The sequence below is a fragment of the Vanacampus margaritifer genome, chromosome 10 (genome assembly GCF_051991255.1).
Source record: "Vanacampus margaritifer isolate UIUO_Vmar chromosome 10, RoL_Vmar_1.0, whole genome shotgun sequence".
NCBI classification, from domain to species: domain Eukaryota; kingdom Metazoa; phylum Chordata; class Actinopteri; order Syngnathiformes; family Syngnathidae; genus Vanacampus; species Vanacampus margaritifer.
This window is the reverse complement of record NC_135441.1, coordinates 27,514,606-27,541,047: the sequence shown is the minus strand read 5'-3', so window position 1 is coordinate 27,541,047 and position 26,442 is coordinate 27,514,606. Positions and strand designations below refer to the sequence as shown.

The 26,442-nt window shown below is 41.1% G+C and overlaps 2 protein-coding genes across 2 annotated transcripts; both read right to left on the bottom strand.

Annotated features, from left to right (window-relative positions):
- Positions 1-680: 680 nt before the first annotated feature.
- On the bottom strand, positions 681-10,922 carry cfl1 (cofilin 1). The gene is made up of 4 exons (XM_077577065.1): positions 10,759-10,922; positions 5,047-5,357; positions 4,262-4,338; positions 681-1,682 (listed from the first exon to the last, which is right to left on the bottom strand). The coding sequence occupies exons 1-4, from the start codon at positions 10,759-10,761 to the stop codon at positions 1,570-1,572; spliced, it is 504 nt and encodes a 167-aa protein (XP_077433191.1). The 5' UTR covers positions 10,762-10,922; the 3' UTR covers positions 681-1,569.
- Positions 10,923-12,786: 1,864 nt separating this feature from the next.
- LOC144058690 (atlastin-3-like) lies at positions 12,787-26,067 on the bottom strand. Its single transcript, XM_077577062.1, has 14 exons — positions 25,896-26,067; positions 23,558-23,770; positions 21,887-22,021; positions 20,653-20,757; positions 20,457-20,507; positions 20,041-20,097; positions 19,875-19,967; positions 19,671-19,809; positions 18,514-18,641; positions 18,340-18,396; positions 18,184-18,255; positions 17,187-17,378; positions 16,352-16,591; positions 12,787-14,466 (listed from the first exon to the last, which is right to left on the bottom strand). Exons 2-14 carry the CDS (start codon positions 23,759-23,761, stop codon positions 14,404-14,406), a joined length of 1,536 nt encoding a protein of 511 aa, XP_077433188.1. The 5' UTR covers positions 23,762-23,770; positions 25,896-26,067; the 3' UTR covers positions 12,787-14,403.
- Between the last annotated feature and the right edge of the window lie 375 nt (positions 26,068-26,442).

The window sequence follows — 26,442 nt, the reverse complement described above, 5'->3', positions numbered from 1 at the left end:
CTCGAGAATTTTCTCATTATTCTTCTTAATCTGTTTCTAGTTCCATTCTTGTCATTTTGGCTAAAGCCTATTTTTCCCACCAAAATCTCGTGACAAATGGAATAGTTGAATATTCCGTTTACTATTTTCCATGACTTCTAACTCCAAATTCAATCAGTTGGTAGAAAAATATAGAATACCAGATGCTTTTAAATTTCGTATTTATTTACCATTTGTAACGACCACTCACAGCCTGTTCTTGATTTTTTTTCTTCTTCTGGGTTTGGTCGCGTGACGTTCACAAGCGGTGATGTCATTTTCAGTCTACACTCGACAGCAAGTGTCAAAATGGCTGCCCCCCCCCCCCCTGAGACAAATTAAGAACTGGTGGATTTATATTCCACAAACGCAACGTTGCTCAAAATAACATGTTTTGACTGGTGGGGTCGCATAGAACATTTTTGCCATCCCTTAATGACAGAAGAAAACTCAAAATTAAGAATCACTTCTGAGAATACAGTATTTACTGTGCACAAATTTCGTGAATTAGGACAAATTAAACAGTTGCTTCTCTGGTGAAAATACTCATTTAGATTCATGCGCCATTATTACAGAAAAAGACATTTGAATACAATTCTGCTTATTCATATAAACTGAGATTAGGCAATTTGGTGCATAGGAAAAAACAAAACAGTCAGTAGTTTAGTGCTTTTTTTTTATTTGTATTTTTTTTTTTTTTTTATTAGAGATAGGAGACGTTACAAAACATACACCATTCAATATTCAGTCTGAAATGTGACCACCGGTGTTTCATGTACACGTCACTCTCCATCGCGACCTTCACAACGCCAACATTTTGTCTTTCCCAATGAGGAGATCCCGGTTTGAAAATAAATGGTAAGAGGAATGTGTGAACTACATCAAATGCCATCGTCGGAATAGGAAATAAAATAAAATCAACCACTCAAGTTTTGGAATTTTGCATGTTCAAAACGGAAAAAAAAAATATATATATATATATATTAAACTGTTCCCCAAGATAATGTTTGATACATCTTGTGCAATCCAGAATGTGAATTAGTTGACACTAAAACTGATTAACTAGTTACAAAATTTAACAAGTTTGGCAAAAAGAAAAAGAAAAAAAGTATTTGAAATCAAAAGCAGAGTAGTTTGAAAACTAACATTTGTTGTGTCCCATTTAAAACGGAACAACCCCCCCAAATCTTCATCATCATCATCATCCTTCACTCAATTGATTCTTTACATTTTCACTTTGTGTGTGTTTGTTCATATTCTTTAACTGGAATGACAGTCTGGATTTTGGAATCGTCACCTTCTCATGTAGTTAACTGTGACGGGGGCACCCCCCCCCCCCCCCCCCCGCCCTTGCCCACCCGCAATATCCCACCCCAAGAAAGTCCCACAAACTGCTGGTTCTGATTCTTTACTTTTTTTTTTCCCTGCCCTTCTCCAAAGCACACTGGAACGAACGGCTAAACCCGACAGATGCGTCTGAAAGGCCTCCACTGAAGCCAGAAAAGAGGGAAAAGGGGCTCGGGGGGAGGGAAAGGAGGCGAGGGTCAATATTTATATAGGGCACCCCTCCAGGCTGACTACTGTGCCGCCGCCCAGCTTTTCCGCCAAGTTGTGCCGGTCTTTCAGGTCTTCCAAACCGTTGACCTGCCACTCGTGCTTGATACCTGACGGCAGGAAAACGGCAAGACGTCAACGAGGGCACGCGTGCGGCCAAAGCAGTCAAAATGGTAACAAATTCACTCTCAACATTTGGTTGTAAAGACGTCATGCACGTTTCAAAGAGAATTGAAAATGGCAAAGAATGTTTGGGAAACTGCAATTGCACGACGACACGTAAACGCAAGTCATTTGCTTTCAATGTTTGAAGGCAACATTTTTGTCATCTCACATCAGGGGTGCCAACATTCAACGTTTTCACTTCCCCAGGAGGACTTTGTCAAAATACAACTCTTGGTTGTAGCAAAATGACCAACTAGCCGTTTAAATTCACATTTCTTGGTCTCAATGAGTCAAATTGGTAACATGTTTGTGATTATGATTATTATCTTTTGGCCACTTTTTCAGGGTGGCTCTTTGACATTTTGATACCTTTTTGAAATCTGGAGGCGGACTCCAAAATCTAAATGATTGAGCCCTGGCTGAAACTCACACCAAAATGGCTGCTACTATCCAAAATGGCTGCCCCTTCCTGTTCCATTTCACACATGTTGTGTCTTCACTTTATTTTTCACGTTAGATATGACCACCTCATTTCGATCCGAATCGCTACAACTGAACCGTGTGCCATATTGTCAAATTAAATCATATATTCACATCGGAAAAATGTGATTTTATAAAAATTTGCTCTTAATCGTAAAAATACTGTTCTGCCATTCAAAATGATGAAATATTTTTATAATCTTTTGGAGGCAAATCATGTTTAACGTTTACTATGAGGCAAAATATATATATTTTTTTTTTTAAAAAGTCACTGACTTTTGTCCTCTTTAAAGTGTTCCCTCGCTATAACACGGTTCACTTTTTGCAGCCTTGCCGTTTCATTTTTTTTGTGCACTTCTGCATGCATTTTTTTTTTGCAGTAATGTACCCATTTGATCAAATTTATGAAGATTTTAACGTTGCGAATGTTCAAACAAGCGAAATGTGAGAAAATGTAAATGCCTCGATGACAAAAGTGTTTTCAACGGTGGTGAGGGGCTTTAGAGCCTTAAAACATTGATAAGAAATGTAAAACAAAGCGGATTCCATTTATTGCGGCTATTATTTTTGGAACCCAACCCCAGCAAAAACTTCAGTGAACAGGTTCAACCCTCCCCGAGTAGGAAGAAACTGGTTTTGTGATGGGGTGCAGTCCCACGTGGGTCCGTCGAGTAAGACGACACGACGTCAAGTGGCAACAGGAAGTGAAGGTGACGCGGCCCCGCCCGTACGTCACCCGATAGGACAAACTGCAAGAAAACACTCGGGTGCCTGCTCGGGTTCTCGTAGCATCTGACTCAGCGTTTCCAACATTCGCATCACATCTTTGACTCGAGAAAAAACTGGTGGCGCACCACAAAAAAAAATGTCCTAAAAGCAGATCAGAGTAAGATCCCGCCTACTTGCAGTTCTTTAGTCACAAATCTTCCCTCAGCTATTTACTGAAAAAATGTGGTTGTCAGTCTAGTTTTGTGCGATGTCCTCAATTGCCACAAGATGGCGCCAATCTCAGCCCAAAAGGTGGAACTACTAAGAAATGAAGATCGCTGCACACCAGCAACGTGACCGAATCGGAAGGATTCTCATGCAGCATTGCTAAGCAGCTTTCCAAAATGGCCGACGGGCAACTACTTAGTATTGTGGCCATTGAAACAGATCTAACAGCCGAGCATATTTCTACAAAATGGTGAAGTGCGCCGGCTGCATGCAAGCCGCACACGAGCGATTTACGTGGCGTGCCGGCCGCCTCTCAAAAAGCAAACATTCACACGGTGGGCCGTGTCCTCGTCGTGGCAATCCGATTCTTGCTCGACCATCCCGCTATGGTTTTGTGCTTGAAGAAAAGTGATGCTGCCCAATTCGGTGTATGTGGGCGGAGCCTCAAAAACCTGATACAGGGCCGCAGTTTTCCGTCGCAGTGCATTCAATGTGCGGCTCCGATTCCAGTCGGGGTGAGCCCCGCGGGCCAACATGGTCGCATGTAAGGAAAGAGCTAAGCTTAGCTTTGTTGTTAGCGCAATGCAAAGCGTCTTCTCCGCGTGTGGATTAAGTCAAGTCATCTTTATTTATGAAGCGCTTCCAAACAGCCTTAGCCGTCAAAGTGCTCGCAAATTATTATTATTTTTTTTTTTTGCAAAATCAAATGGGAAGGGCGACGTGTTTAAAAAGACAAAATTCAAGTGTTTTAGGATCAGTGAGACTTATAATTTAGGCAATCATGAAAATTATTGGTGAGCGTCCATTTTTTTCTCAGTCCATTAAGGGGAGCAGTCTACATTGAAGAGAAAAACAAATCTTGTCTCAATGTTTACTTGCTCAGTGTTAGTGTGGCAAAAAGGCGGACCTTCTGCAATCTAGTGGAAGAGCAGCAAATTGTTGTGGTCACTAAATGTTGCTGAGAGGTGAACAAACAATTTGGAGCAAAAATGTCATTTTGTGACGTTGGATCATTTATGTGGCCATCTTTCATGGCAAACTACTTTTACGTGCTTGAAAATTCCTGCCCCCCCGTTTCCAAGGTAACCAGCACATTTCAAATACTGACCTTCGAACTTCCTCTTGATGGCATCTTTTGAGCTGGCGTAAATCATCTTGCTCTTCAGGGAGGCGCCATCAGGAGCCCTGCCATCACAAAAGACGCACTCAAAATCCAAACAGTGCCTTCAAACCTCAAAATTGCAAACGGGACAGTTTTTGTTTTTCTTTTTCTTCCAGCCTTCACAATCTTGATGCGGCCACCCAAACTCCAAAAGCTCGGGCATCATCCAAAAAAGTCTGACCAATTAGGATGCTGATCTGGGTTGGCGCTTTATCCAAAACGGTTACGTAAATGAAGCTCATCAACTCCCGTCATAGTTCCTTGACGCCGAGGTGCCGGCAAAGCACTACTTGTGTCTCGATGAAACGCCCAACTTATTTCAGTAGGAGAGTTTTACAGAAATAAAAGGACACGCTCAAAGGTCAGCAAGTCCCCACATGTTGCTGGCTATTATCTTCCCTTTGGAACGCGATCTTTCATTTGGTATGCACCTTGTTTATGTCGTGACCACACATATTCTGTTTGCCTTGAAAGATGAGTTCAAATGCTCGAAATCGGCTGGCCCTGTCTGGGTAACATGTGACAGTAAAAGAATTAAAATACACACATAAAACGTGGCCTTTAAAATTCTATTTTCTTATAAATCTATGGGGAAAAGAAATTCAAATACTCGATTGATATTTTAAGAATCGATATCAGGCTCGAGAAGGAAAATCGTTTACCCAGCCCTATTGGCTCGGCCATTTTCTGATACATGTGCTCGTGCGGCTCCAAACGAGAAAAGTCCTCACCAGAAGATGAAGACCAGGTCCTCCTTCTTGGTCTCTTTGGTCTCGTATGTGGCGTCGTAGAGGGCGTAGCGGCAGTCGTTGGGCGGCAGCATCTTGACGAAGTGCTGGTAGGGGTCGTCCACGGTGGTGCCAAGGTCGCCCTGCAGGATCTCCTTGCCGTCGTCCAGCACGATGTTCTTCAGGTCCTTGCTTATGCAGAACAGGATGGCCTTCTTCCTCTTTCGCTTCTCGTCCTCGTTGGCTTGGGCCTTGCGCACCTTCATGTCGTTGAAGACCGCGATCACTTCGTCTGTGACTTTCACACCGGAGGCCTGCGGATTGAGGGGGGGGGGGGGGGGGGACCACAACAAGCGATTGCATCAGATTACCGTCACATTCAAATGCGAAATTAGTCCAGCGAGGATACAATCAAATCTTTCAAGCAGTTTTCAACATAAATTTCCTCCTTTGAACATTCCTGGAATTTAGTAGCCCTTCTTTGAACTGGTCTGAATGATGTCGACATAGCAAAAGTCAATAATCGTCACCGAAAAAAGATTTACTAAGTAAGGCTTGTGACAAAGAGGGCAACAGGGAGAAAGTTATGCTAATTGCTAAGCTATCAAAACGCCGTGCGGGTAAAACTATAGAAAGGGGATCTTATAAACAAGTGGCCTGGTTACAGCACAAGGAGGGCGGGGCTTAGTGTTAAATGCTTGGCTCTCTTATTGTTGCCATGTGCTTGTCGTCGTTTGCCATTTTGGTATACATCACTTCCATGACACTTGTTGACAGGTAATAGTCCAAATTACACAGACTATCATTTTCCTAATTGGTTTACTAATCTGCAATTTACATTATTAGGACTTCGTACCGCTGCAACGTTACCATAAGGGAAGTGAATGTAGTATAAGTCGCGGAATCTAAAATGAGACAAATGTGAGATTTAACTCGCTTTCTCATTCACACTCCATTTTTGAGCAGTAGATGTCAAGCTTGTTTTGTTGTTGCTGATGCATGACGATTGCTTCTTCATACATTTGCGTTGTTTGGCTTCTTGCATACATGGCTTGGGGTTTTTTCTGCTCAGAAACAAAAATGAAATGAATTTGGAGGTCCTGCTGTACTTTCGGGCGGCAAATGTACGGGCCAAGGAAAATAATGACGTTTTAATGCTTGATGCCTTGAAAGCAAACAATCGCCACAGTGTTCCTTCCTCCCACGGCCCACAAGAACGTGCGAATGGGAAGAAAAAGGCCGAGCGAGAGCCCGAGGGCCGCATGTGACTCTGCTGAGGTGTGGCCGTGGGACAGGACGGCCGTGGGGCAGGACGGCCGGGAAGAAACGACTCAGGCACGACGTCACAACTCTTTCCACAGGGAGTCGCATACAGAAAAATACAAGCAACAAGGAAGCCAACTTCAACTTGGGTTCAGGGCATGTGCTAAAACCAGCACGATATGCTGTCGGTCACCAAAATGGCAGTCAAACAACACAACTGCATCAATTGTTCTACTAAAGGTCACAGTGTCAAAAAAAAAAAAAATTGTAATAAAAAATAAAGCCATATGCTTGCTAAAAATGGGTTTTTCTTTGTATGTGAATATTCTCAGTCATCCGGGTCATACTTAAGCCAAAAGCAGGAAGAAGAAAAAAAGAAAGAGAAGAAGCCAACATTCCTCTATGCCAGTAGTTGCCATTATATTGCAGTGAACACTGGACGACCGCCGGTGAATCATCGTGCCAAAAATGACTTCATCCACAATAGAGTGATTAACTGTAGGGCTGCTTGATTATGAATATTAATCACGATTAATTTGGTAATAATTGAAATCACAATCAGGACAAAACAAGTAAATGTTTAAACACGTACAAAATATTAAGACAAATACATTTGGAACACTATAAAAAAACTCAAAATTAGTATTATTATTCATTTATTTTTTTATACGTTTATGCCAATTTTGTAATTGTGGAGTGTAATAATTGAAATGGAATTTTGATGACTTGCACAGCCCAAACTAAAAGGACACTTTATGTATCAAACGTATATAAGAAGTATCGTTAAGCTATCGTGAGTCCTCATGAGTGAATACGAACCTGCACGGGTATCAGTCTGGGAAAAAAAAAAAAGTCGTATTGAACATCCCTCGTCAATCAGCAATGATTGATTCATTTGATTTGTAGTTCTTGTTTTCAGAAAATTAAAATGAAAGGAATTATGCTATTAGCAAGGTTTAAATCGCTATGTTTTTATTAACATTTGTAGTATCAATATTAGTGTGATAGCAAGAAGTTTGTGTGCTCTCGTAACATTCAACCAAATAGTCCACAATTTGGACCATTTTTTCTTCTCCACTGAAAAATGTGGAAGGACAAGCAATAACTGCGATAAAGGTGAAGAGCATTTAGACAATGACACCACCATCGCCTGAGCATGCGGGCGAGGTCGGGAAGGAGGCAATGCTAAGCATGCTAACCGCGCTAAGCTAAGGCGTGCCACGCAGAGGACAGGCGGCCCACAATGGCGCTTCTGTCTGGCCCGCTGACGAGTCACATCTGCTCGGCACTCACGCCGCTGCGTCTGCTGACTTTGCTTAAGCCAATTCGCGGCAGGGGAAAAACAGTCTCATGAGGAGGACGCCACGAAACGCGCGGACACACACACACACCAGCCCCAGTCTGCAGTCGGGGGGGGGGGGGGGCAGGAGAGCTAATGGGCAACAAAGAAAAGAAAGAAAAAAGGAAATATAGCACGAAAGACCAACTGAATCAAGAGTGGAGAAGCACAAGCATGACAAACATGTTTGCCGAGGGTGGAAAAGGAAGTGGAAATCATCGGTCTCAAATGGCGTAATTATTAACCAGGAAGGAAGCCGAACATTCACAAAAGCCTGATAAGAACCGGCCATTTGTCACTTGACCCATTTTCCATCTTGGGATGCGAGGGTACTAGTTCAGACATCATCATCACTTCACATCACATTGGTTTCCTTCAAGAGGAAGGACAATATCAGCAGGTGGCACTATTGCGCCGTTAAGATGATTTGCCCACAGAACAACAAACCAGGAAGGATGTCACACACACACTGAAGTATTCATATGCTGATGATGTGTGCTTTTAAGGGGCGTGGCCAAGTGAGCAACATCAGGAGCTCTGATTTTACCGGCCAGTCAGTTCAGTGTTAGCTCCGGCTCGTTAGCTTCATAATCCTGCCAAGAGTTTTCATTTTCTATTTGGCTGGTTGTGCTGCTCAGGAAACAAAATGAAGCGCATTGCAAGTTGCCGCCATATTCGCATCTCAATTCAATTTTTTTTTTTTTTTTTAGAGCAAGCTTAAACAAAAACAAAAAAACTAAAATGATAAAATGACTGACAATAATTCATTTTTTTTGTTCATTGGTTGATTTTCATATCAAACTGAAATCTATTTGAAATTTAATTTTGATTGCAGACATTTTCATGACTACCTTACATCATCTATTCGTTTTGTGTTTTGTGTGTGTTACAACCGCAATCAAATGCACCACAAAGCGAGTGCAGTTAATTCCAAACTCTAATCTAATCGGCGTCCTGGACAAGCTTGGCGATGAGGGCAAGGTCCAAGTGACAAGTTCACGTTTACAACCGCAACACTGAATGGGACACAAAATGGTAGTTGACCGGGAACGCCCTCGCACGAGTCCAACGGCTCCTTTCATTAGGAAACATCAACAAAATGCAGCAAAACAATCACTAAAGTTATGAACAACAGTTGAATTCATTCACTGGACGTGTTAACTGTACTATTATTCATCATTATATATCATTGTGAGCAAAATCACGTTTCACAATTTATCCAGTCAGGAAAATTAAACGGTTCTACATCCTACTGGTGCACTGGATTATGAATGAAAACTAAAATGATGCAAATAAATGCTCAAGCTTTATGGAAAGCTGTTAGATCATTTATTCAATTTCACACTTTAGTAAGTACTAGTATCCTCCTACTTTGTCACACTAGCAGGACAACTACATGTCACCAGTGAGGCAAAACTGTACACTAGTTGACATCTGGACACAACTACTACTACACAGAAAGTGCTAGTTTTTGACTAGTACAACTTGGTAGTAATGGAAGCTAGGACACAGTTGTCTCAATAGTAATTAGGGCTGGACGATTTTGCCTTAAAATAAAATCTTTTTTTTTTTTTTTTAAACAATTGCTTTTGAACACAATGGGCATGTGTGTGTGTGTGTATAATAAAACCTTTAAATTCAACTTGGTCACAATGTCAATTTAAAAAAAGTAAAAAACTTGCTAAAATGTATTTTTCTTTATTGTGTGTAGATTGTCAATCATCCATATCAGCAAAGGTTAAATCGAGGCTTCTGTTGAGCATTTTTTTTTCTCTTGATTTCAAAAATGACCCAAAAAATGACTAGCAATTATGCTATTAGGCTGCTGAATTGAATCCAAAGTTCACAATTCGACAGCCCTGTTTTATTTAGAAACAGTCAGGTGACAGAAAATGAAAAAAAATAATTATTTCCCTACAATTTGCTTAACTCAATGATACTAGTGAGGATAAATATCAAAGCTTGTCAATAAATTGTCCAACGGTTTGCCATATTGTCGTTGTCCCTTCAAATGGCGTGACGTGCACGCAGGGCGGTGCAGACTGTGCAGCAAAAAAAAAAAAAAAGAAAAGAAAGGAAGATGCGCAATGAGGATCCGGACGCGACAGCCTTTTAGCTTCCGCTGCTAAAACCGGCTTATATAACGCTTCATAATTCGCTTCAATGTCCACCACGACAGAGTGAATACGCAGCGAAACTAATCTCCAAATTGATGTTTAGGAGTCGATTAAATGGTTACGATTGGTTAACATTATTGGCTAAAACTAGGATGCTCTTTGCACCAAATTCAGGGTGGGGCCGTGAATGCAGCACATGTGACGAGTGGACGCGAGCTTCCTATACAAAAAGGAACGACGCTCCATTTACGAACATTTGCCGTGTGGTACAAACCAACAGTTTGGATCGTTTTCAATCCAATTTCTAGCCGGCCTCGATATCACTTCGCTAATTACCTTGGTGAGGTTGTGGCTACTGTGTGGAGTCGAATTAGCGTCAAATAACGGACAAAGAAAGAAAATCACAGCTCGCGCAGCCGTAATGGTGTCACGGCGTTAGCTTAGCATGCTAACAATACCGTTAGCTTTGTTAGCCGCAGGCGCCTCGCTCGCTCTGCACCTGCCAGCCCGACGCGAAACATCGTCGTGCCTTGCGGCTAAACAAAAGAGGCAGCACAGCCATGGCAACCGGGATGGCTCGTCTTGATCCGAACATTTGCGAAGCAGTGAGGCCAAGCTAGCTTTGTTAAAAAAAAAAAAAAGAAAGAAAAAAAAGAGAGCCTTTTATGTGGGGCGAAATGGCGCCAGCCGTGTCAGGCCGTGGACGTTTTAAAAAGGCCCCCAAATCCTAACATTTGACTCTCACGCTGACCATGACCACGAAGCAATTTTGGATGATTAACACAACTCAAAAACTCAAATTTGGAATAAGGGCTGACGATCAAGCTAGCTTCCGTGGCTCTCAATTGGGCTCGATGCTAAAACTACAGCTTTTATCTTTTTGGGGAGCTAAAATGAGTGGCGCATTGAATTAAACCTCAGTAAAATGGTTTCGTTTCATTTTAACCCAGCATATAAAAGACGTCAAAATGGTGTATAAAGCACCGTTAAACTTACCATTGTTGTAGCTCTGAGTTGGTCAGCGTCTGGCCAGAAATTGAATGGAGCTCTGATGAAGGTGGTGGTGATGATGATGATGAAGACTTGCCCGCTCGCTCTGGGTACAGCGTGAACGCGCAGACGTGCGCGAGCCTGAACGACGTGCACGAGCGCGACCCCTCCAACAACGTCCAGCTGTAAAAAAATTCCATTTTTGATTTGTAACGGGAAATTGTTACATTTTATCTACAAAACTGATTTATAGCGTGGGGATGTGGATTTAGCGTGGGTAAATTAAATATGTAAACAAATACTCGTACAAAATGGCGTATGGTAGTCTTAATACTATATGCATATAACTTAACAAAAATACACAATATTGAGCAAGCTATGTGTTTTGTGTGGCCTGTGTGTATATTAACTATAGCCTAAGGACGAAAGTAGTTCTAAAGTGTATGACTGGCAGGGATGGAGGTTATCTTATTTTTTTAGCTACAAAAATACAAAATAATGAGTCACATCATAATGGGGGCTGTTAATTTTGTTATGGGTTTAAAAAAAAAAGTTAGTTTATTTGTTTGATTGGCAGTGATGGCAGCTGTCAGGCAAAATGGAATTAGCTTATTTTCTATCTTTCTTTTAAATAAACTCACAAAGAACCGAACAAGCTGCCCGGAGCAAGATGGCTGCCATTCCGTGATGATGATGATTTTTTTTTATTATTGTAACAAGTCAGGCGCTATGTTTGAACCTCGCTAAATGCCGAAGGATGTTTGAACATGAAGGGGAGGCGTTCATTTGGCCATGATCCAGCCCCTTTCTCTTTTTTCTTTTTCTTGCTCTCCATCTCTCCCCCTCGCTCGCTCGCTCGCTCGCTCGCTCGCTCACTCTGGCCTCTCGCGTCTCCTTCCCCTCTGCCGGTTTTCGTTGAACTCACTTCCTTATTTGGAAGTGAACGTTTGGTCTGTGCACGCGCTTCGCTCCCGGCGCGCGGAAGGGGCGTGGCCTCACGACGCTTATCGCCATATAAGGAAACAAGGAACGCCAAAATATCGCCATGATAGACATTTGTGAAACACACACACTCACACGAGAAAAGGGAGGCCAGTGAGCAGACGACAGTGGAGTGTTTTTTTTTTTGTATGTAAAAGCGGAAGACCGCGCTGGTGATGACGCAACGATTCTTTACCGCGTTTCAAGTGACACAACTGAACACCACCGTTGACAAAAAGGTGCTGTCAACATGATTAAACGCTTTCAATAAAGCCTGTCAAGACATCACTGATAAATGCACGATTGTCATTTTGTTGTTTAAAAAAAACAACAACATAAGAACGCAATGGCTCTTTGTTCTCTTTGTGGGTCATTGATAAGTGCGTGAAAACCACGCCCTCATCATACCATGCATATTTCATATAGCCGGCATATATTGTACACTTTTCAGCGTGATTGCATCTTTCCTGTGGGCTTTATGACATTAAAGCAGATGTAATGAACCTTGAAGTGAACAACTTTGAATTGTGTTTAATTTTGTCATGTCCAAATTTAGCTCTTTTAATATGTCAAATTATCCCTTCGGGCTCCAATGTGGTCACATTGAGCTGATTGAAACCCCAAAAAACTATATTTTTATTGGACAAAAAGTTTGGGTAAAATTTGTGTAATTCTTGACTCACCATAAATTTTTTTATGTATTCTACTAGATTATATCATAATTTAATGTAATTGTTTAGTTAAAAAATTGAATGACTCAGTGAAAACCAACAGAGCAACTGGTCGGAATCATTTTGATTTTAAAAAGAAAGTGGCGGTATGAAATATTTTATTTAAAATACTGTACTGACTTCCTGGTTGTATTTTAGCTGCATTATATTGTAAATTGTCCATAGGTGGGAATGTGATTGGCTGCTTGTCTATACGTGCCTTGTGATTGGCCGGCAACCAGTTGAGGGTGATCCTAGCTAGACTCGATTTTGCTTGTCCATTGTTGAACAAAACTGAAATGAAAAAGATGGCGTAAGATGAAATAAATCGACAATGGACAAGTTGAATTTGAATGATCCAATTGTTTATTCATCTGCTTCGTCACCAAAGTGCAAATCTACGCTACGTCCATCTCTGCAGCAATCACACACTTCTATCATCATCCTTCTTCACTTTCACAATGTTGTTCGTCATGTTGCTGCCATTTTGAATACGTTGCATTTAAAAAATATCTTGTTGCCACAACATATAGGTAAAGTATACAGTATTCATCATAAAGCAACAGAGGAGCTCATTCAAAGAGGCTAGAAAAGCGAAGCTAACTCTTTGGCTACATTGTGAAGTTGGCGATCTTTGTCGATCAATGGAAGCTTTGGAGCTGTAAACATTGCAGTAAGCGCTTCCTATAAATAACGTATCTAAAAAATAATCGTCTTTTCTGTATCAAAATCTGTTTTGTGTGACATGAAGGGAATGCTGAGAAGAGAATTTGGAATGCATGATTTTATTTTTTTTTTTTTAAATCACAGTGAACTGCCACATGTTTGCAGGTTGACATTCCAAAATACACCAATTTGCTTTTTTTTTCCTTTTCTCGGCTCCTTGGTGTTAAGGAAGTATGTTGAAGGGAGTTGATGAACACAAGTTGTGTTTTTCCTCCATTTTGACACAGCAGAACTATGTTAGACTGAGCTGAAGCATTTAAAACTGTGTTTTGTCAACATCTTGGTACAAAGGAACTGAGTAGTTTCAATTAGAAAAGTAGTGCTTTGGTGCAACCATGGCATCTTGGGGTCAAGGAACAATGTTGAAGTGAGTTGAGGAACCTCATTTTTAGGAAGGAATTATGTTAAAGTACATTGAGGTTTAGACAAACATAGTGCTTTGCTACCATTTTGGTGGCAAGGAACGCTGCGCTGATTTTTTATTAAGACGGAAAAAAAGTGCTTTGACGCCATGCTTGTACCAAGGACTTGAGTTGAGGTGAGTTGAGGAGTTCTAATGATACTAAATAGTGATTGATGTCAAGGAGCTTTGTTCAAGTGAGTTGAGGAGGGCTGTTTAGACAAAAGTAGTGTTTTGCTGCCACCCTGTGACATCTATAATGGGCAATTTTAAACATTTTCTTTTAGGCGGGCATCAATTAGTGGCATAGTTTGTCAATTAGCGGGATGTCGCTGGCTGTAGAGTGTTGTCACATTTGGTGCTGCTTAGCACGACACCGGAACAATTTACTCCTTCTTGCTACTTTAAACACAGTGGACGACATGAACATGAACCGGAATGTTAGATCTCCATCAACAAATGGAATTAGAAACTAAAATGGAATGCTCTCAAGGCACAATGTAAAAAAAAAAAAAAAAAAGTCGCTAAAATATGCTCGTAAAAGCTCCAAAAGCAAGTTTTCGTATCGAACAAAATTGAGCCAAAAGAATCCTGTAAATGTGTTTTTGTAAATGCGGCAGGATCAACAAAACGTGCGATGCTTTCAAAACAGGCAGATTTTGCGTTTGCCGACAGACGCTGCCTTTTGGGAACCTTGTGCATTTTTTTTTCTGTGCTAAGGGGGGGGGGGGGGGGGTCGTCAATGATAAGGCTTTCGTGCTGAATGCGGGTCTGTGCTGTGCGCGGCTTTGCTTGCCGCCGCCGAGATGATCAAAGTCCTCGTCGGCCGCTCCTTTAACTGGATTTCTTGACGAAAGCGGGGCTCTGCCCTCTCGACTTGTTCAGCACCACCGTGGCCTGACCACACACACACACACACACACACACACACACACACACACACACACACACACACAAGACAACAGTTCAATTGACACGTTTTTGTGTGAAGACGTTCTCAACTCAAGGCAAACCTTCTCTTTGCAATATGTTGTACGTGCTCCCAATTGGGTCGACGTGGTATTCTGATGAATGGAATACGAATGAAACAGATGAATCCATCTGTTTCCATCCATATTAGGAGACTTACATTTATGTCCTGCATCGCCCTCTCCCTGTTGATTGAAATTGACGTCAAAGTGCCCTCGGGCTCGCATCACAGCTCACCCTTTTTTTCTGGGTTCGGTCTTGTGATGTTCCGACATGTGAGTCCGAGGGTACTTGAACATCAAGTCCGTCAACAGCAGAAGGAGGTGTAAGGCCAAAATGGCAGCTTCATAAGATGGAGGAAATCAATATATATATATATATAAAGGGTGTCAGGCGATTAACATTTTTAATTGTAATTAATTGCATGACTTCAATAGTTAACTCCCGATTAATCGCAAATTGTATCTGTTTTAAATGTACAAGAAAAATGATTTGTTTCAACTTTTCATACTCTTGTTAATATAAAAGTGGAAAAAATGCTAACCTAATAGAAACATGTCTTCATCTTTTCAGTAATTTCATAATAACTCATAAAATAGAGTTCAAATGAAAAGTACTGTAGTGTAAAAAAGGAATGTGAAATCGATTGATATTTTTGGGTTCCATTCATACAATAAAGATTTGTGAGGCGGCGCTCAAGCCCAGATAAGCGAGGACCCGATACTCAGCATATGAGAGCACTGTTTATTTGTGATAGCGGCGCATTCGATTGTCCGATTGTCAGAAGGCCTGAAATGACCGAATATAGACTGCGCAAACACGGCGGCTTAGCGCGAAGAGCATCAAAGACTTTTGCCGCGCGCGCGCGTTCGCTCTCCTGTGACTGAGCAATTGGACGCGACCTGAGAACGACCTTTGGCTACAAAGCGCGATTCAGCGCTAACGTGAAACCAAACGCCTCAAGATCGAGTTCAGACACACACCACCGATTTTTCACTTTAGCACAAATTTTGTGTACAATGTGATAAATAAGTTCCGATTTGATACAGAACACGAGAGCAGTATTTTAAGGCTTAAGGTCTTTTGAAGAATAACATTTCTTAATCCATTATTATTATGTATTTTCTATTCTACAGATTTTATTTAAAAAGTGTGTATAATTTTAAATATGATTACAGTGTGTGAGAAGCAAATTTTAGGCTAACATATATATTTAAAAGTTTTTAAAAATTGATTCCCTTATCATTATTTTTTAGACATACAATGTAGGCTCGGTTTAAAAAGTATCTGCATTTTCTGCCCACCGAGTTTGAAGAGCAGCTGCTGTGAGCAGTTTTTTTTTTTCTACTGTCATGAAAAAGGCGAGACGTTTTTTTGATCCAAGGTCGCACTTTTTTGGGAAAATGTCAAAAGTACGTTTAACTTTCTAAGTGATTATCTCATGCGGGAATTCTTTGCATTTTAAAGGTGTTTTAATAAGTTTACATGTGTTTAAAGCATGTGGGCTTAAACTAACCCCCCCATTGTCATGTATGTTCTAAATGAGTTTTAGAAAAAAAAATGTTTTCACACACCTTTTAAATACATTTCCAAAATTCAATTATTTTTGACTTTGACAACTTAAAGCATGTGGGAATGTCATTTTAAGGCTCAAAATTTTTTTTTTTTAATTCTGTATGGTCTCTACAGTATATTTCAGATTTTCATCTATAGCAGCCCCCCCCAAAAAATAATTAAGTGACAGCACGATGGCCTGAAAACGGACTTTTGCCTCCGTTTTTCTCAGCAGACAAACAAACAAACATCATCTGACCTGCTCCAGCACGGTGCCCGCCGCCTGGTCGATGGCTCCGCCCACGTCCCGGTAGCGGCCCGAGTAGCGGATGAAGGCCCACGTCAGCATGGCCATCATGACCAGGCCCAGGACGCAGTCGCACACCAGCGCCAGCGTGGCCAGGCCCACGAAGAGCAGAACGCCCGACAGCACGTACAGGAAGCAGACCAGCACAAACAGCACGGCCGGAGTTCGGAAGGCGCTGAACAGATTCTTCGACTTTCAAGGGGGGGGAAAAAAAAAACAGCTCACATTTAGACAGACCTTAAAGCGACGCCTAAACTGATTCTTCAACTTGAAGGAAAAACATTTCACATTCAGACTCTATTCTGAACAGATTATTGGGTTTCAAAATAAACACGGAAATTCATATGGACAGAAATAAATACAGAGAATTTGTTTTCTTGGCAGACTTTGTGTCAAAATTAGGCCATTCATTTTGAGTATATATATATATTTTATATATTATTGTATAAGTATTGTTTGATGCGACTAAAAAATGACATTTTAAATGACAAAAAATAATAATAGCAATAAAATTGTTCTTCCAAATTTTACTTCATGGCATGCACTCACTGCCAACCATGAGGCACTCTAAAGCAGCCATGCTCCGGTTGGTTCTTTCTTTCTTTTTTTCCAAATCTTTCTGTCTGTGACAAGCGCATACTCACAGATGACAATGAGGCGCTCTAAAGCCAGTGCAAGCAGATCATCCGAAGGCAAGATTAGCATTTTTGGGGTGCAGTCGTAGCTAAATTGCCGTTGTATCAGATGAATTGCTAATTGCTGGTCTAACGCAAACGAGGTGTCTGACCTCGTTGTGCTTGCTGAAGGACTCCCACATCTCCTCCAGCTCCGCCTCCAGTTGCGCTCGGTAGCGGTCGCAGAACTCCTGGCCGCCCATCTTCTTGGTGGACGTGAAGGCGTAGAGAGCCTCCTTGAAGTAGAACTGGTGCTTCTCCTCCAGGGACTCGGGGGACACGTAGGGCAGGTCCCCGCCACACATCTCACACACAAAAGGAGGATTTGGAAGACAGGAGATGAGCACATTTCATCTCGTATACGAGATTGGAAAAAAAATGACATTTTTTGGGGTCTGCGATATATTGTGATATTTTAACCAGATGACTTGAATAGCTGTTTGCGAAGAATTTGTTTAACTCACCGTGACACCATTGTATTTATTTAATATTAAATGTGCATTGCATTTGGTCTCATTCTAATTGAGTGGGAATCCTTTTTTTTTTCAAATCAAATTTTTGTCTTCGATATATCGTGCAGGCCTGCGACAAGCTCCCTTTTTCAAGGAAAATGATTGAGCTTCTAATTGTTTGGCACTTTTCCACCTTCAAGACACGCAAAGTGCTTTTAACAATTCTATTACTTTATTGAATTACTTATCCGTATTATAAGTTCAATTCTTAAAACAAGGAAACATACACCTTAAAACCTGATTTTAAAAACTTTTGGCCATTTTACAATCAGGAGCTAGAAATAAGAAATATAGAAATTGCCATTAATGGCAATTTCTATATTTTTAATAGCTGCATGCAATTAAAAAAAAAATACTATATTGGGATACAGAGGTCTTTGTTTAAAATTATCTATTTTTTGGGGTGGTGGTGGGGGGATTTTATGAATCAAAAGTACTATTGGTATTGGTACTTGGTGACTAGTACTGAAGAGTCTACTCAAGAGTTGAGTATTCGTACTGGTATCGCTCTAATAAAAGTGGTACCAAACATATATATATAAATTTCTTTTTTTTTTACACAAAACGGCCACTCCCACCCGAGTGCACTCGAACCAACCTTCTCCATGTTCCTGTAATACTGATCTTTGCTTGTCGCCACGGCCGCCAGGTTGTTGGCCTCGGCTGTCGCCTGGCGGGACAAACGGACGTCTCAGAACCCGGGCCAAGCGTGACAACGGACACCTGCCTGCCGGCGTCGTCTGCCCGCACTTACCATGAGCATACTCTTGGGCTGCGGCAAGTCCTCTCCCTGGTAAATCTTGATGTAAGCCTGACGAGAGAAAAAGCACAACGTTTTGCAAATGGGTGGAGCTGATTTTCAGGTTTGGCGGTGAAGCAAACGGCCGGAGAAGAAAGAGCGCGGACGGGGAAGCGGAGCGAGCGGTACCTTGAAGTACTCCAGGAGGCCTCGGCAGGTGACTTTATTTCCATTGATTTCCTTCTCGGCCAAGTTGTCAGGATGCAGCAGATTGGGGATCAAAATCTTCAGCTGCTCTTTGAACTCGGGTGCCACCGCTGACAAACGCAACAGAAGAATTTGGAAGCGCAGAGTAAAGGAGCGCGTGCGGTGAACGTCTGCTACGTCGCCGTTCAACTTTGTACCGCCGCATGTCGGTTTGACAGTTCATTCAAATGGGAATGAGAAACAAACAACTTGAAATAGGAACGTTTTGCTTCTTTTTTTTGGGAGAACTGTGTGAACAACAATCTTCTTTTTGTTGCTTAAAGTGACAGTTACGTGATAGACCTCCAATTTCTAAACAGTACTGAATGAGAACAGGCAGCCAAGAATACCAAAAAGGTTGTTTATTATGATGCATATTATTTATATGTGACGTGTGATGATGTGCATCGCTGCTGGTAACGCTGTGAATTTCTCCACTGTGGGATAAATAAAGGTGTATCTTATTTTATCTTACTTTATTTACATTAGTGATACACTGATATGGCTTTTTCAAGGCCAATACCGATTATCAGAAGACAAGGAGGCCGATAACCAATATTTCAAGCGAAAGAGAAAATATTACCCTAAATTTTTTTAAAATGCACTTTTTAAAATTTTAACCATATAAAGAATTGACAGCTTTGTTGAAAAATTATTTTAAAAAAAATAGGGAACTTCCAGGTTCATCAGCATGTGTTAACTAAATTAAAAACTAAGCAAGTAAATAGTTACATAAAGTTTTCTACTGTTAGTTAGTTTTCCAAAATTCAACATACATTTAATTTTAACATAAAAAAAAAAAGTACAATAAAAAAGTGTCAAAAATGTCAACATAAATTTCATTTCAACATTTTTTTTATTTTTAAAAATAAATGTGACAACATGCTGCATCCGATATCGCCACGACCAGAATGGGGATGGATTTGGCTACAAAACGGAATAATCTGGAAGAGAATTGAACGGAGGAAGAAACCGACGGAAGGCTGAGGCTGGATGCGGGCTGCCATTTATCCTCAACTGTCCAATGCTACTGGGTTGATTTTTTCTAAAGTGGAAATTGAAAATGTATCTGCCTGCAAAAAAAAAAAAAGACTCCTCACCGTTAAGTTGTCCCTCAAAGGAAGGACTGGTGGCAACTTTCAATCCAGGGTGCGGCAGCAGGAAGCAGGAAATGTTGGTGAAGCAAGAGTGGATGTGCTCCCTCACCGTTTGCAGCTCCTCGTGCTGGGCCTCCTTGACCTTCCACGACAAAAGCAGGAAGTTCATCTCCCAGCGCAACCGCATTCGCTCCCGCATTGTGTTACCTGCAGGCGTTTATCCAGGAATTCGTTGCCTCCTTTAAATCCGTACGTGTACTCGTATGGGAAACTCCAGTCGCGGATCAAGAACATCAACGACTGCAACGGGAAAAATGACATCCAATGCGGGGAGACAAAAAGTGCGGCAAAATGTTCAAATCGGTCGTCTCACCTGGAAGGGCTTCAGGAAGATTTCATCCAAGGCCAGCCGGCCGTACTCGGTGAAAAGCTGCCGATGGAAAAGGGGACAGACGGACGGACGCACAAAGATGGGACGCCAGTCATTTCACTCAGGCGAGCAAGACTCACACTTTCAGACGTCCAGCCATAAACAAAACAATCATGATGACTTCGAGTTTGACGAGTTCTCTTTTTTAAATTTTTACATCTAATCTAAAGAAGAAAAAAACAAGATTTAGATGTTGATTCATGGTAAGCAATAATGGTCTATTGCACATTGAAACATGATAAATAGGATCTCCTTGGTGACCTGAAATTGATGGAAGGTGTCATATCATCATTCACTTTCAGTAACACGGTCACTATCGCAGTCAATATTTGCATGATTTCACCAAATTGTAAACAAACCTGTAGCTGCTGCAGGTCGTCTTCTTGGATGTTCTGGGACAAATTGTAGAGCTACAAACAAGAAACAACGCTAGCGTGAAACAAACTTGGAATTTTTAGACTATAGCACACGTGACATATGAAAAGTGATGTGCCGTCAAAACTTTATCGGGCGTGCTGTGGGAATGTTACGTTATGTTATGCATAAAGTATTCACCTGAATGGAGCTGGTCATGGTGCTGAGGGCGAAGATTGTGGCGCAGTCTTTGACTGTGGACTGGTTATCAAACGCTCCCTGAGTGTCCATCAGCATTACTGCCACCTGCAGGAGCACACGCGCAAAAACAATCAATCCACACCGACTCAGATCATTTCACGTCTCCAGAAACTACAAATAATTAAATTGCCTCATCTATTATGCCAGGGAAGTTTCGTTAACAGGGAGCGCAATTACACGCTCTTCCACTAGATGGCAGAAAATACATCATAGCCACCTGTCGTCATTCATAAAACTGAATAATCATCTTGTGTTCGACGACACAGGATCACACTTCCTAATACATTTGTGGGGAAAAATATTTAAAAAAATATATTTCAGTATACTGTATGTACTATTTATGAAAGACAGATTAAGGTCAATGTAGTACATTTTGTCCTCATTAGTGGACACTTAAGAAAACTAATGGAAAATGTGTCTTACTAGTAAAGTTTTGATCTACTACTAGTGCCACTTTTGGCCTACTACGTTTAAACCTGATAAGTAACACTACTAGGCCCAACTAGAAGGCATGTGTCCCTCACTAGACTCTACTAGTAGCACCAAAATACCCAGCCGCAATTTTGTCTCACTCGTAAAAGTGGACACACTGCAGTTCAAATGACAAGTTTTGATGATTTAAAACAAAATGAGGCCAAAAGAAATGGTTTATATATTTTTTCTCGCCACTCATCTGTTTTTCTGCAGATGCAACTGGGTCCTTCATCAAGGTGGAGGGATTTATAAACGGTTCCAAATAGCAGTCGGGTTTAATGTCATAAAAAGCCTACTAGAACATGTGAACTTGATTTGGGATTAATCACAGAAATAGTGTCCCAATTGCTTGCATTTAGCGCGAGCTTGATTGCTTCATTCTAAACACAGACGTTTTCCCAGTGATAAAAGAGGGTGTGCACACTTGCGCAACCACATCCTCACATTGCAATACGTCTCACTTGTTTATTTTTACTTCCCATGTGAAAAGACTTCATTTTGTTTTGGGTTAAAGGTCACATTCATAATGTTTACACCTGGGTCTTATTTTTCTATATGTAAAAAAATCTGACAGGGGTGTGCAGACTTTTTATATCCATTGTAGCTATCCTGATAGTGTGGCTACTAGTGCATAATATTGTCAGTAGTGCAGCACAGTAGTTTCTGATCGTGTTGGGTTTGATGTGCGCCCGTTGAGCACCTCGCTTCCGTCGCTCTTCTGGATGGGGAAGACCTCGCTCCAGATCTGGATGCCGGTCGTCTCCGGTTCCGAGCCGCCTCGCCAAGAGAATCCCGTCAGAGGCTCGTCGTCGTCACCCAGCCAGTTTGCGTCGCCCTGCGGTTGCGCCGCGGTGAGAAAGAAGCCGGCTCACATTCAAAGCAGCCTGGCAAAAGTGTGGCTCATCTTTGAAGTGTTTCCGGCGGGGGGAGGCCGACGTTGAAAAGGGGTGCGAGTCATAGCAAAACCGGTCGCGTCACAGCAAAAGCCGGTGGCGTCACTCAAACAAAACAAATGAGCTAATTGGCGCGCGCCACCCTGGCATCCCAAATCATTTCTTGTCAGCAAACTTGTCAGTTCACATGTTGCGGCAGGGAGGGGCGACCGCGTGTGACTTTTGCTGATTGCGAGCCAAGTTTACGAGGACAAGCAATAACTCGCACTTTCTCACATGTAGCAATTGCAGGTCCAAGTGGCCAATTCGGATCGAAAGGTTATAAATCATTTCCTTGTCATCTACTTTTCAACTAACATATTTCCCACTTGACTGTTTATTTGATTGGTTTATTCATGTAATAGACGATGCGAAGGGAAAAGGTCTAAGTGGGCCCATTTTTAAAAAATCTTTTCACCTAGGGGGGTGTACTCACTTTTGTTGCCAGAGGTCTAACGATGTTAAGACATTAAAGTGGAAGTCAACCTTAAACGTACATGTGCTAATTTATGTACAACAATTATTTTTGGGAAAATTATCATATTGTGATTAGATTCATTGTATATGTAGGGCTTTATTTTATCTTTTACTTTTTTGCGTAAGCAATGGATATGGGTTTATAACTTACACTCATTTCTGTGCATTTAAGAAAAGTGCATGTTCTGTTTACTTTTTCACTATTCATTTTTTCGTCTTCATTTGCTTCTCTTTTTTTCTATTTTACTGATTAAATATAATAATTTATTGTAAATTATCATGATATAAGTTAGTGGGGGTAGGACTAGATAAGTTCTTGTACTTCTTCCTACTCCATTTGAAAATGTAAATTATGACTTTACTAGTGATATTTGTCTTTTTAATTTTCTTTCTTTCATATTGATTCTATATTTTGCATTGCATTTATATGTTCAATAAAATCAAACCAAACATTTATTGAAAATAAAATGTTATATGTGGCCTCACTAGTCTAAACATGACTGATTAATATTACGTTTTTGGAATACGAGTTATGAAGCAAAATCCAGCCGTTTGTATCCATCTCAGGGGGCGGCCATTTTGCTACTTGCTGTCAACTGAAGATGACAGGCAACGACAAATCACAGCTTTTGTTTTCTGAACCTGTGCTGTGATTTGTTGAGCGACATTGATGTCATCTTCAGTCGACAGCAAGTGGCAAAATGGCCGCCTCCTAAGATGGTTAAAAACAGCTGGATTTTGCTGCTTTACTCATCTTCAAACACAATATCAACCAAAATACCATATTTAGACTAGTGGGGCTGCATACAACATATTATTGTCACACATTTTTAGGGGGGGTTGACCTCCCCTTTAACACGTTTTTTTTAAACAAAAAAGTGCTAAATATGAAAGTGACGACTTCCTGTAGGTGGCCCTTGGTGGCAAAAGCTCGGACCCCCGCGTGCTCTGGCGCCACTCACCTTTCTGTACATGTATCGCAACATGAAGTCAAGCAGGAAGCTCTTGCCCTTCCTGAAGGCGCCCGCCACCGACAGCACCACCACGTGCTTGTCTCGCACGTCCGGAGACAAGAGGACGCGCTCCAGCGCTTCCTCGTCCAGCGCGAAGGAGTGATCCTCCTTGCACACCGTCACGATCTGAACTGGGCCCGGCTCGCTTCCCATTGCTGCTGCCTGCGGGGACCACCACAAATCAGACGCATCATATTAGCTACTTTTCATATTAGTCTCTCACTTTTTAGATTTTTTTTACACATAAATGAAGAATAAATTGATGAAAAATTTAAAATAAATCTGTAAAAATTCAAAAAAATAAAGTATAAAAAAATTATTTTTGCCAATTTTTCTCACTGTTTTAAAGTTAAATAAACACAAAAAGATTCAGTATTGAAAAACACTCAAATGCCCTGCCTGTAATCCATTTTTTTTTATTGTTGTAAACATTCAGGGACCCCCAAAAAAAATTTAAAATCCACATCGGTCGGGTCATAATTTAAACGAATCCAAAAAAGTTACTCATGTTGGGCTTGTCACGTGAAATTTCTACTTTTACTTTAACACATTATTAAAGTGTTACGCCACAGACCCAAGTTCATTCAGTCATCTAGTAATTTTGTTAATTCATCATTTAGATTATAATTTCATATGGTAAATAAATAATTTGATGAAGGGCAGCAGCTATCAAATTTTTAAGAAGAGATTATCCTTCAATTAATGGACTGAAATTAATCGATTTTATATTATAGAACAACAAAATGTGCATATGAAGTGCAGGTAGTAATTTCGCCCAGTTGGGGTCACCATGCTCATGCTCCATGCGATAATGTCTATGATTTTGAATGTGTGTGGCTTTAAAAGGTGGAGCCTAGCTTGGTGAGTGACGTGGGAGCCAGCCGTAACATTAGTGCATGCTGCGAAAAGATTTTGCTTGGATTTTTTTTAAATTATTGAATTATTTGATTCATTGTTTCAACCCAAATTTGTTGTCAATGTCACAAATTGTGGCGAACGTCCCAATCCAAAAAGAATCTTTCCTTGTGTTTCTACGAGGGCAAAGTTCAAAGGGCATCAATGACAAACCGCACATTCTTACGCCGCCCGGCAAACTCGTTCCTTGCTTGCGGTTTCGTAACCCCGAAAGCGCCTATAGAAGACGCCATTCGGAAGCTTTCTGGACAAGATATAATTAGCTACGCAGTTTACGCCCCAACCCGCACGTGGTCACAATACGCAGCTCTGTATTAATTAGTAAATGTGCATGCTCTGATGGGTGTCACACTGTTTGGCTTCCGGCAAAGCGGCGCGCTGTGGACTGGCCGGCCTTCAACGAGCTCCTTTGTTGTTGGCGATTCTGTGGAGGAACAAGTCAGCTCCCACCGTGAGGAGCACAACGAGCGCTTTCTCGCTCGCGACTTTTCATATGGAAAGCTGATTCATCATTTAGGTCCACATACTAGTACAATCTAAGACAATTCAGCACAATAGTAGGACAAATGTGTTGTTTATGACCGTATGACATTTCCTCACAAAGATATGACAACTTTGGCATGCGACTAGGACCACTACATGTAACTACTAGTGTGGCAAAACTGTAGATCTACGAGAATGACTGTGATTTACTCATAATGCACTTTTACTGCTTTGCACTACTATATCACAACGACTAATGTGCATTTTACTAGGAAGCTACTAGTGCCTGACATGCCTATTTGTTGGGCCTTGTAAGATTACCAGTGCAGCACAGTACTTTATGTACTGTAGGCCAAAATGGCCACTAACATTTTATTAATGAGTAGATCTTAAATTGGCTATCAAGGACATGGGAGGAAAAAAACTAAAATAAGTGAACACGCCAAAAGGGTGTGGTTCTCAGAGTAACATGCCAACATTTCTGTGCACTGAGTGTGTTGGATGAAGCGTACTCGGTATCACATTGTGGATAGTTTCAAGTTTGTCGTTCATGACGTCCAGTGCACAACACAAACACACACACAAAATGTTGTTCATCGTAAATACGTGTAAATTTCGGCGCTCGCTATCTCCCAATAAAGCGCCTTTTCGCTCTATTTGTCTACATCACATATCAAAGCACAGCTGACGCCTGACGTAAACATTGCTAATCGATAAGTTTGATCAAACTGTCATTTATCTAGCACTGTTGATATTAATACACGCAGACCACAACAATAACAGTAAACTAAAGGCTAACATGTATTAGCCGTTTGCAGGAGTAAATCGCGATGCGAATTTTGCACAACTCATAGCATCGCAGTGATTAAAGTTTGACGGGAAACTTTACCTCGACTGTGACTTTGTTTCCCTCGCTGTGAAATGTTGTGTGAAATCTCTTAAAAGTCTTCAAAAGGTTTCAAGACTAACTCGTCAGATTGGGGGAGCTCGCAGCAATGTAACTTTTTTTCTTCTCCGACACTGGCATGAAAACAACCATGTCAACTCTTTCCAGGCACTAATTTTACGCACTTCCGGGTTTAAAACCGCGCGAGGCCTCATGGGAAATGTTGTTATGACGTGCTCGTGAGATAGTGGCTCAGCCAGTGTAAAAACCACATTACCCATCAAGAGTCATATTTATCTTTTACATGGGAAATGTCGTTTTTTCACGAGTAGTATTAAGTACACGGTCATGTGTTTTGTTTTTACGCAAGAGGATTAGGTTGTAAAGAGATTTGAAAATCTATTTCAAATTGCCTTATTGAAAACGAAAACATCATTCTAAAATTAAAAACGTGTTGCAATAGAATAAAAATTATTATTAAACTTGATTCTGGATCGAAATGTATACAGTACAAACATTTGTTAAAAACATTTTTTTTTAAAACTGGATA